This window comes from Gadus chalcogrammus, chromosome 9 (assembly GCF_026213295.1).
Source record: "Gadus chalcogrammus isolate NIFS_2021 chromosome 9, NIFS_Gcha_1.0, whole genome shotgun sequence".
NCBI lineage: Eukaryota > Metazoa > Chordata > Actinopteri > Gadiformes > Gadidae > Gadus > Gadus chalcogrammus.
The window spans coordinates 21530953-21540296 of record NC_079420.1 but is presented as its reverse complement, the minus strand read 5'-3'; the positions used below and the strand labels follow the sequence as shown (position 1 = coordinate 21540296).

Below are 9344 nucleotides of genomic sequence, written 5' to 3'. Positions count from 1 at the left end.
AGAAACAAATACCCTGCAGGCAGAGCTGCACGCCGCTAGGGACGTTATATGGGAGGGCGGTGCGCGATGTCAGGGTGGTCTGTGGTTAACGTCCGTTTAGACATTATTAATTCTTTAAGGGATGGATAATTTGCTTAATTCTACCTCAGTGCACAAGACGGTATTCAGGATTATTTCGAACGAACTAATATGGGCCAATGCGTCTTGTTTGAGACTCACACACAAGAATTCAGCTTCTTCTTCTTTTTTTAACTATGAGGCGTAATTGTGTTACATTTATTACATTCAGAAGAAAGTAGAACGTGTTCCTCTGGACTTGAAATGCACTCCCAGACAAACACGCATTCTTTCAGTTATTTTGGTTGGCAAATCATATAGTTTATGGTCAAGTCAAATTGTGGTTGTTTTTTGGTATTATATTGTTCTAATTTAATTAATATAGGTGACCTGTTGCTCTGCGGCGAATAGGCTCTCTGGGTTGAGAGGATGCGCTCAACACTGAACGTGACGTCACGGTGCACCCTGCTGGGCTGCTGAGGTGATGACGTCACGGTGCACCCTGCTGGGCTGCTGAGGTGATGACGTCACGGTGCACCCTGCTTGACTGCTGAGGTGATGACGTAACGGTGCACCCTGCTGGGCTGCTGAGGTGATGACGTCGCGGTGCATCCTGCTGGGCTGCTGAGGTGATGCCACCTGCGCGCCGCTGTCAGTGTACTCAGTCCGCACCAATGACGACTCCACACTTCCACACGACTGCACTTCCCCACAGGACACACTGTTGACTTATAGTTCAAAAGCAAAGAGGAGGTAGCGAACGTTTTAAGGATGGACTCGAAGCGGGAAAAAGACCATGGAGGTAAGTTGTGGTGGATAGCTTGTTGCTATGACGCTGTTGCTAGCAATCAAACGGCGTACCCTGAACAGGCTACCCTGCCGTTTAACAGTTAAACAACGTGCGGTTCATTCACTGCTGCAAGTACCGAGAAACCACAACAATTTCACCTCATAAACTTAACCACCAATCCGGTTAATCGAACCATCATCATGGCCAAGTCCCATCGTTAGCCGAGCATCCTGCTACTGGCTTATAGCCATACGGGCTAGCGTCCCCCTGCAGCTCGTCTCTCCTATCCTGACGTCCCCCTGCAGCTTGTCTCTCCTATCCTGAAGTCCCCCTGCAGCTTGTCTCTCCTGGCTTTAGATTCCCTTGCAGCTTGTCTCTACTAACACCCCCCTGCAAGCTTGTCTCTCAGAGCCTAACATCCCCCTGCAGTTTGTCTCTCCTAGCCTGACGTCCCCCTGCAGCTGGTCTCTCCTAGCCTATGCTATATGTCCGCTGATCCCCTTTCAGGTTTAGCCATTGCATTAATTATGTTCACCCCATCAACTGTCAGATTGCACTCATCCCCACCTATTGGAACAGAATAATCTTAACAACAGCACTGGCTGTTAAGAGTCCATGAGTAGTCAGGGGTTATGTTTTGCTCTAGGATGCCTGGAGGTAGACTGCATACGTTTGGGAGCGAACCCAGGACAATTGTTGCTGAAAATTATAAATAAATTATTTAATTTTAATTTATTTGATTAACCCTCCTACATTTTCATACCCCTATATCAATGACCAATGATTATCCAAATAATTTATCACATTATTATTTCTGTGTAGGGTACTGTTTAAGTCAGATATTCTGAAAAGTGGGATGAAAATAGTGAGCTCAAACCCTACAAGCAAAGAGGAAAGGAACACATTTCAACCTACATCTTAATCACTGTCTCTAGACTGCCAAATCTGTGGGCTGTGTGGTTTGTATGTTAAGCTTCTATTTATAGAAGCTGTTTTCTGTCTCTTCTTTTAGGACACAGAACAGACAACCCTAGTCTCTCCCACTCATGTCCTGCAGCCAAATGACTCACGCCCACGAGTGTTTGCTTGTTGTGTTTATATAATGCTATGTACAGTGTGTGTTCGCCTTGTCTCTACCGCAGTCTTCCGTCACTCTTTCAGATGCAGAATTTGAGAAAATAACTGCAGTGCTGCTGAAGTCACGCACAGGCGAATTCGATCTTGAATCTATTTTGTTTCTCAAGTTCAGAGGACTTGGTAAGACAATTCCAATTAGATTAACAGATCTATGTCTTATGTGTTGTATTTCATGCATTGACTATGTGTTGGTGCTGCAGGAATACACGATCTCGGATGTATTGGGGAGTGCACAAGCTTGGAGAGATTGGACCTTTCTGGAAATAACATAACCAATCTAGCTCCTCTCGCCTCCCTGAGGATTCTGGTCGTACTTAACGTCTCAGCCAACCGCATTTCCAATTTGGGTAAGAATGAGTTCATGCTTAAAGGTGCAGTGTGTAGTATTCAGCGTTGTCTAGCGGAACAGACTTGGCAGTATTTGAAAATAATCATCCTAAATATCTTTTCTTAAATATGTTACGGATAATCCCATGAAAATGAGAATGGTCTTTTGTTTCGGTTGGTATTATCCCTTTATACCTATATAGCGTATCTCTTAGACAGAGCCTGCCATGATGCCCCACAGTGTTACCACAGTAGCCCAGAACTGACAAACGGCTCTAGAGAAGACAAGTTTTGAATTTGACGATCATGATCACTATCCTTCTTGTAAGCAATGACCTATAGTTGTACAGACTAAATAACTACAAGTTATTAATCTATCAAGGGAAGTAATCACCGGACATTCAGGTGGTTTCAATCTTCAACCTTACTGCTCGATGCCACAAAGTCCTACACACTGCATTCAATTACGTGGGATTTCCGATGCTGAAGTAGCGATGCACTTCTGACCATTTGTTTTGTATTGCTTCCATCCTTTCCAGAACCCCTTTCTAGTTGCGACAGTTTACAGAGTTTGAATGTGGCTGGTAATGTCATATCAAGGTAATAATGATTGTTGTTCGGCTAAATTATTCCAAAACGATTATTCAGTTATGTAATTGATACGTGACTCATGTGGAATAGCTTATTATTGTAATTACCATGAAACCTTTCTTTTGTCAGCATCGAGACACTCCAATGCCTTCAGTCTTTGAGAAAGCTTGAGAGTATACGACTAAAAGACAACACTTATAATTATACCAACCCGGGTGAGTTAAATGAAAAGTCATGGTCAGCCAAATGAAATAATCCCATTAATAAAGCTGTGATATAATGTGCAATATAATGTAAACCTTCGTTTATTTTAGTATGCAGGAACTCATTGTATCGAACCATTCTGCTTGAGATGTTTGCCAACATCAAGGTCCTAGATGGTAAGATTAATAATTTGTGATCCTTCAACTAGCCGTGTGTGTATTGGGTTGTAAAATGTGTCTTGATTTGTAGGTGAACGAGTTGTGGGACGTGGAAGTGACCTGTATCAACTATGCAAAGACATTGATGACACTATAAAAGGTAATTCACTAATCACTAATTCCACTTCATTGTAATCATCTCATAAGAGTTGGTTACGACCCCCTGGCCTATGGTATAGAGGGGGTCAAATAAACAGGACTCAAACAGCACAGATGCTGGGTTTCAAAGTTAAACAAAGGATCATATGGAATAAAGAAAAACTACCAAGCAGGAGATTGGTCAGGGGGAGCGTGAGAATCAATAATAAACACGATAGGACTTACCTTACAACAGATTAATCTTTCTTTTAGCAAAATAGAATAAAGATGGGTAAGTGGTGGGTTTACTGTGCTGTTTTTCTCTGCCAACGTCTAGCTGGAACATACAAAAACGGACAACTGTCCGAACATCTGGATTACAAACCATGGGTGGAAGATAACTATTGGGAAATAAAGAGATCAAACAATGCCATCGTTGAAGAAGCCTACAAGCAGTTCAACGGTAAAGTTTGTATTTAAGGACAATACCGGTCTGGTGATATATTGTCAGTGTTTACATTTGTGTCAATATTGTCCTTTGAGTATGATTTAATCCAAAACGGTTTCTCTATGTATAATAGGATATAATATAATATGATATTTTTCCGTGTGACCTCACCAGATGTGCTTCATGAATGCAGACTACTGAACAGCAGAGCCACGCACATGATTTCACAAACTGAACGATCAATGAGCCTGAAGAAGCAGCCAAAGCAGTATACTGTATAAACATGCTGTTATCCTACCATTGGTTGTATTCATATGAAGTGTTCATGACTTGTACTGTATTTTTCCTAAAAACTATTATCCTAATGCATACAGCATTGTTGCCTACATACTATTGCAATTAATGTTATTCGGAAAATGTGTGCTTTAAGAGATGCAGTTGAGAGGTTTAAACTAAAGTCCTATTTACTACCCTCAGGCTTCTGTGAATATTTGTTTACTAGCATAATGTTCGTTCATGCACCTTGCATTAACGCTAACTTTGGCAAGGGAAGGCTGCTTTAAAACTTGTAGTTTTTTGGTAAAGCTGCTTGATTTTACATCGCTAGATCATTTTGGGATAGTGTCCTATTGTGCTTGCTTTGAAATTAACTTTTGCAAAGAGCGACTGAAAGATTGTTTTAGGTTTTTTACTTGTTTTGTATTTTCTATGTTTACCCATGTTACATTGACAATGTAACAATACATTTGCCGTCAACTGGTCCTAATCATTTCTACAATGCTCCCGTCTTTCTGTAATGATTAAAACGTTATCCCTTACTTGTCCTGTGTACAACCTGCTTGTTAATTTCCCACATGAGCTAAACAGGTCTTAATATCGTTACAGGTAGATCATGTAACCAATATTTATAGACAGAAAGTTACTTGTTCATAAACGGGAGATACCAAAAAAATCTAAAAACAATATATCTAGCGCCATTTAGTGGTGGTCGGGCACACTGCATAGTACATGGTTGGATCACGTGGGGTCCTTCCATTGAAATGAACTGAACCGTGGTTGACGTCTGCCTCTATCACGCTAGTAGCTATACCAACTGCTGCCATGGCAGGAAGCACCTGGAGGACTGCAGTGAGTCTCTGCACTGACATGTGTATCGTTGTGTTATAACGTAATGTAGTAGTGGTAATGTCAATTATCTGTAAGGTCGAAGAGGCTGCGGTGTCCTCCATGTTGGGGTCGCGAAGCAGGCTACCTGTTTGCTGTAGCTATAGCAACCCGGTTACCTGGATGCTCATTGCTCGCTCATCACCAGTTTGGTGATCCCTGTCTTCTTCTGAGTAGCTTCACTTTGATATGACAGCTGTAGCGCAGAGCATTAATCACAAATTAACATTTAATCACCAATGATTGTTTAATTACTGTGATCATGTTTTTATCAAGGCGTTGTTATAACCTTTGTCAATGTCACATCGATATCATGCTAGCCTAAGGTATGTGCTGCTAGGTAGCGTACCTCCCATTACTATAGATATTTGACTTACTAGTTAGCCTTACATTATTTGACAATGTATATTTTAATAGTGACTTAAAAAGGTGTAAGCAGGTGGTTTACTTATTTCATCTGCAGGTCTTCAACCTTCTGAGGAGGTGGGGCCTGAAGGACACCAAGGCTTTCACTGCTGACCAAGTAAACACACACATCACACACATTGGTATTTTTTTTATGCCAAATTGCAATTGTTTTCTGATTCCATAGATTCCCCTATAATTCTCATTGAAACCAACTACTTTAAATGGGGGTCTTCACTATGTGTATTTGATACAACTGATTAATATACCAAAAACATTTCATCATGAATGCTCTTTGTGCGGTATTTCAGCTTGCTTTATACAAATCGTATTAGTTATTGGACCACCACTTCACTATTTTGACGTTTAGACAACTTTATCATTAGTTCTTATGCGACTTGTTTCGTAGAAAGCATCTGAGCGTACATACTATGTATGCATCCTATCATTCTTCCCTCCTATTAACCCTACAGGTGCCACAAGCCCCTAGACAGCAGCGTCCTCGGGCCAGCGACCATGGAGTACGTCTGGCATCAGCCAATGAGCTTCATTATTTTATGATTGGCATATAAATTATACATTTGTCATGTTTTCTATGAGTCATCATAGTTCTTATCTAAGAAAGAACACAAGGCATACTTTTTATTGAATGAAATTATATTGAATGCTGGCAATTGTTGTTCACTGTAATTCCCCTCTCAGATGCAGACGGTGACACTAATCCCTGGGGATGGAATCGGTCCCGAGATCTCCACTGCTGTGATGAGGATATTTGAAGCAGCTCAAGTGAGTACTTTGACAGGAGCTTTCTCAAACCATGACCTGCGGTTTTTATGGTTTTGTTTCAAAGTATATTTATTCGGTATTCTCAAGATAATGGATAATTGATCTTCCTTTTTTCCTTGCAGTGCAGTTCGACAGATATACATTTTTGGTTAAGTGGTTGTTTGGTTTAAATGTTAATAAGTATTATACTCTGTATATTTGCTATAGGTACCCATTCAGTGGGACGAGAGGAATGTCACAGCCATCCAAGGGCCAGGTGGTAACTGGATGATACCTCCAAACACAAAAGAATCAATGGACAGAAACAAAATTGGCCTCAAAGGTATTTAATAAGTCCTTTCTTTGAATTTATCATTTCATTAATGTTGATGTGATTAATAAGGAAATTAACATTCATATTGCTTCATTAAAGTAGCCTTGTTCCTGTGTTTTACACAAATTGTGACAAAGTAGTGCATATTGGCTGATCTTTGCTTCAAGAATATAAAGATGATTCACAACACAACACTATCTGCAGGTCCCTTGAAGACCCCAGTTGCAGCTGGCCATCCTTCAATGAACCTTCTCTTGAGAAAAACATTTGATCTGTATGCAAACGTACGCCCCTGTATGTCTATTGAGGGCTACAAGACCCCCTATACAGATGTGGACCTGGTGACCATACGAGAGAACACTGAGGGGGAATACAGCGGGATCGAACATGTGGTGAGAAACACCACCTTAACTAGTTGTGTCTTGCCCTGTATGTGTACCTGGTCTCGGAATCTGAAACTGCTTCTCCCTGTAAAAGATTCTGCGCATATTATATATTATCAACAGATGTGTTTTGAGGGGGAGTTTTTTCCAACCATCTTCCACCTGCATGTGGTAGCAGCGGTATCCTTATTGTATGCGTTGTCATATTGCAGTATTTTATGTTAATATTTTATTCATTGAACTTGCATGGCAGATCGTAGATGGAGTTGTACAGAGCATAAAGCTCATCACAGAAGATGCAAGTGAACGTATTGCAAAGTACGCTTTTGAATATGCCGTTAATAACCAGCGCTCCAGTGTTACTGCGGTGCATAAGGCAAATATAATGTAAGTTGTATTCTAAACATCCTATTTTACGTGCCAACCCTCTACACGCACATTAATATTTCTTTGTCCGTTACCCCTTTTTGCAGGCGTATGTCAGATGGTCTCTTTCTCCGCAAATGTCGAGAAGCAGCCGAGAATTACAAAGATATCAAGTTTACTGAGATGTACTTGGACACTGTGTGTCTTAATGTAAGTATTTGTCCATCGTAAAAAATATATAAATATTTCAAATATGCAAAACGACATTATTGCTTGAATTTCATCCAAAATATGTATCTTCTACCCAGATGGTCCAAGACCCCACACAGTTTGACGTTCTAGTGATGCCAAATTTGTATGGCGACATACTAAGGTTAATTGCTTTCTTTCGTTTCAATAAAGAAAAATGCTTATCCACACTGACACATTTGTCCACTCAAATAAACGTTCAGCGTTAATCTAACAGCCTACTCTGTTCCTCCTGGAAGCGATCTTTGTGCTGGGCTCATCGGAGGACTGGGAGTGACTCCCAGTGGAAACATCGGGACCAATGGAGTCGCCATCTTTGAATCGGTGGGTACTGAGTCAGCCCGCTTGTTTAGTCATTCTTAACATGGCCTGGTATGTGTTTGTGGCTTGTAGCTATCTCTGTTGTGTACGGGAAATTGGATTAACCTAGCAATCGTAAGTACTTGGCAATTGTTCTACGAACATTGTCACTACACGACAGCGACATATTGTTGTTTCTTTTCTTCAGACAAAGGTACTTATTGAAAGTCGATTAGGATAAAAGTGTTACACTTAGGGCTAAATGCCCTAAGTGTAAATGTAAGTTTAAGGCCCTACCCCTTACCCCTTCCCCTTACCCCTTCAAAACAAGGGGGAGGGGTAAGGGGAAGGGGTCAGGGGTAGAAATGGGATTGGGCCTAAATATTGGGGGCTTCTTGTGAACCGCAGGTTCATGGAACGGCCCCGGACATAGCGGGAGCAGACCTCGCCAACCCCACTGCCCTGCTGCTCAGTGCCGTCATGATGCTGAGGCACATGGGGCTGCACGCCCATGCCCAGAGGATCCAGACTGCCTGCTTCAACACCATTCAAGACAAACGGGTACGTACAGCTGCTGGGTCGGCCAGTGCTGGAATACGCACGTGGTGATGTGTATACGCTTGTTTACGTTACACTCGCATTGCATTGAGTCGTTTAGCAGATGCTTTTTTGTGTACAGTATGTATATTTGTATTCATGCTTAATAGTCATATCTCAGATTTACAGGGATAGTACATTTTAAAGTGCATTCTAAATGAATTATAAGAGCTTTAACAACGTGGTGCACAAGTTCAAAGTCTTTCATATGTTCGTGTGGTTTCCCACCAAGGTGCTGACAAAAGACCTGGGGGGAAACGCCAAGTGCTCAGAATTCACGGCGGCGATCTGTGAGAGGGTCCAAGACTTGGACTGAAGAGGTGGACCCCAGAGTCCAGGCAGGGCTGGATCCTCTCGCTGCACCAGTTCCTCGTCTTACTATGGCTCTTTAGTTACTTTCAGTTTTGCAAACCAAAAAGCAGAAGCACTGAAATAGATGACTCTTGACTAGCCAATGTCTTTCTGTGAGCAAATCTTGGTCTTAAACTGGACAATTTCAAGTATAATGTTATTTATTTAATGAATTTATGTAATTAAGGTTGAGCCTTTAGGAGGGACTCTTTGAAATGAGAGTTCAAACAGAACATATATGTTGGAAAGATGCCCTGGATGTATGCAAATGTCTGATTGCTAAGATGAAAGTTATTGTTGCTCGGGGAGAGATTGCCTGTCCTCATGAATAACTGAAAAGGCTAAACTGTGATCTTGTCGCACACAATCAATAAAAAGCTTAGAAAAAAATACATCAGATCAATCAGTGTGTTGCATTTGTGAGAACGAACAGGACCATATGACACAGGCGCGAATGACACAATGCCACAAATAACAATGATTTCATGCTTGAATAGCCACTCTGAGATCAGCAAGTCGCAACGTTGCTATTGTATGATGTTGAACTATCTTTATTCAAGTAGTTACACCATTTTTTACT

At 41.3% G+C, this 9344-nt stretch overlaps 2 protein-coding genes across 2 annotated transcripts; both read left to right on the top strand.

Moving 5' to 3' along the window:
- Positions 1-643: 643 nt before the first annotated feature.
- On the top strand, positions 644-4667 carry lrrc61 (leucine rich repeat containing 61). Its single transcript, XM_056598671.1, has 9 exons — positions 644-859; positions 2009-2104; positions 2185-2331; positions 2851-2911; positions 3032-3117; positions 3217-3282; positions 3356-3424; positions 3740-3865; positions 4025-4667. The coding sequence occupies exons 1-9, from the start codon at positions 829-831 to the stop codon at positions 4129-4131; spliced, it is 789 nt and encodes a 262-aa protein (XP_056454646.1). The 5' UTR covers positions 644-828; the 3' UTR covers positions 4132-4667.
- Positions 4668-4861: 194 nt separating this feature from the next.
- idh3a (isocitrate dehydrogenase (NAD(+)) 3 catalytic subunit alpha) lies at positions 4862-9149 on the top strand. The gene is made up of 12 exons (XM_056598684.1): positions 4862-4978; positions 5478-5537; positions 5893-5940; positions 6122-6205; positions 6413-6527; positions 6723-6910; positions 7155-7288; positions 7375-7477; positions 7576-7640; positions 7756-7840; positions 8225-8377; positions 8646-9149. The coding sequence occupies exons 1-12, from the start codon at positions 4952-4954 to the stop codon at positions 8727-8729; spliced, it is 1146 nt and encodes a 381-aa protein (XP_056454659.1). The 5' UTR covers positions 4862-4951; the 3' UTR covers positions 8730-9149.
- Positions 9150-9344: the final 195 nt, after the last annotated feature.

Excerpts from the sequence above, each read along its gene's own strand:
- lrrc61 (XM_056598671.1), top strand. The coding sequence starts at position 829 with ATGGACTCGAAGCGGGAAAAAGACCATGGAG. Across the intron at positions 860-2,008 it reads GCGGGAAAAAGACCATGGAG|ATGCAGAATTTGAGAAAATA; the intron begins GTAAGTTGTGGT and ends TCACTCTTTCAG. Across the intron at positions 3,866-4,024 it reads AGCCTACAAGCAGTTCAACG|ATGTGCTTCATGAATGCAGA; the intron begins GTAAAGTTTGTA and ends TGACCTCACCAG.
- idh3a (XM_056598684.1), top strand. The coding sequence starts at position 4,952 with ATGGCAGGAAGCACCTGGAGGACTGCA. Across the intron at positions 5,941-6,121 it reads CTCGGGCCAGCGACCATGGA|ATGCAGACGGTGACACTAAT; the intron begins GTACGTCTGGCA and ends TTCCCCTCTCAG. Across the intron at positions 7,289-7,374 it reads GTGCATAAGGCAAATATAAT|GCGTATGTCAGATGGTCTCT; the intron begins GTAAGTTGTATT and ends CCCTTTTTGCAG.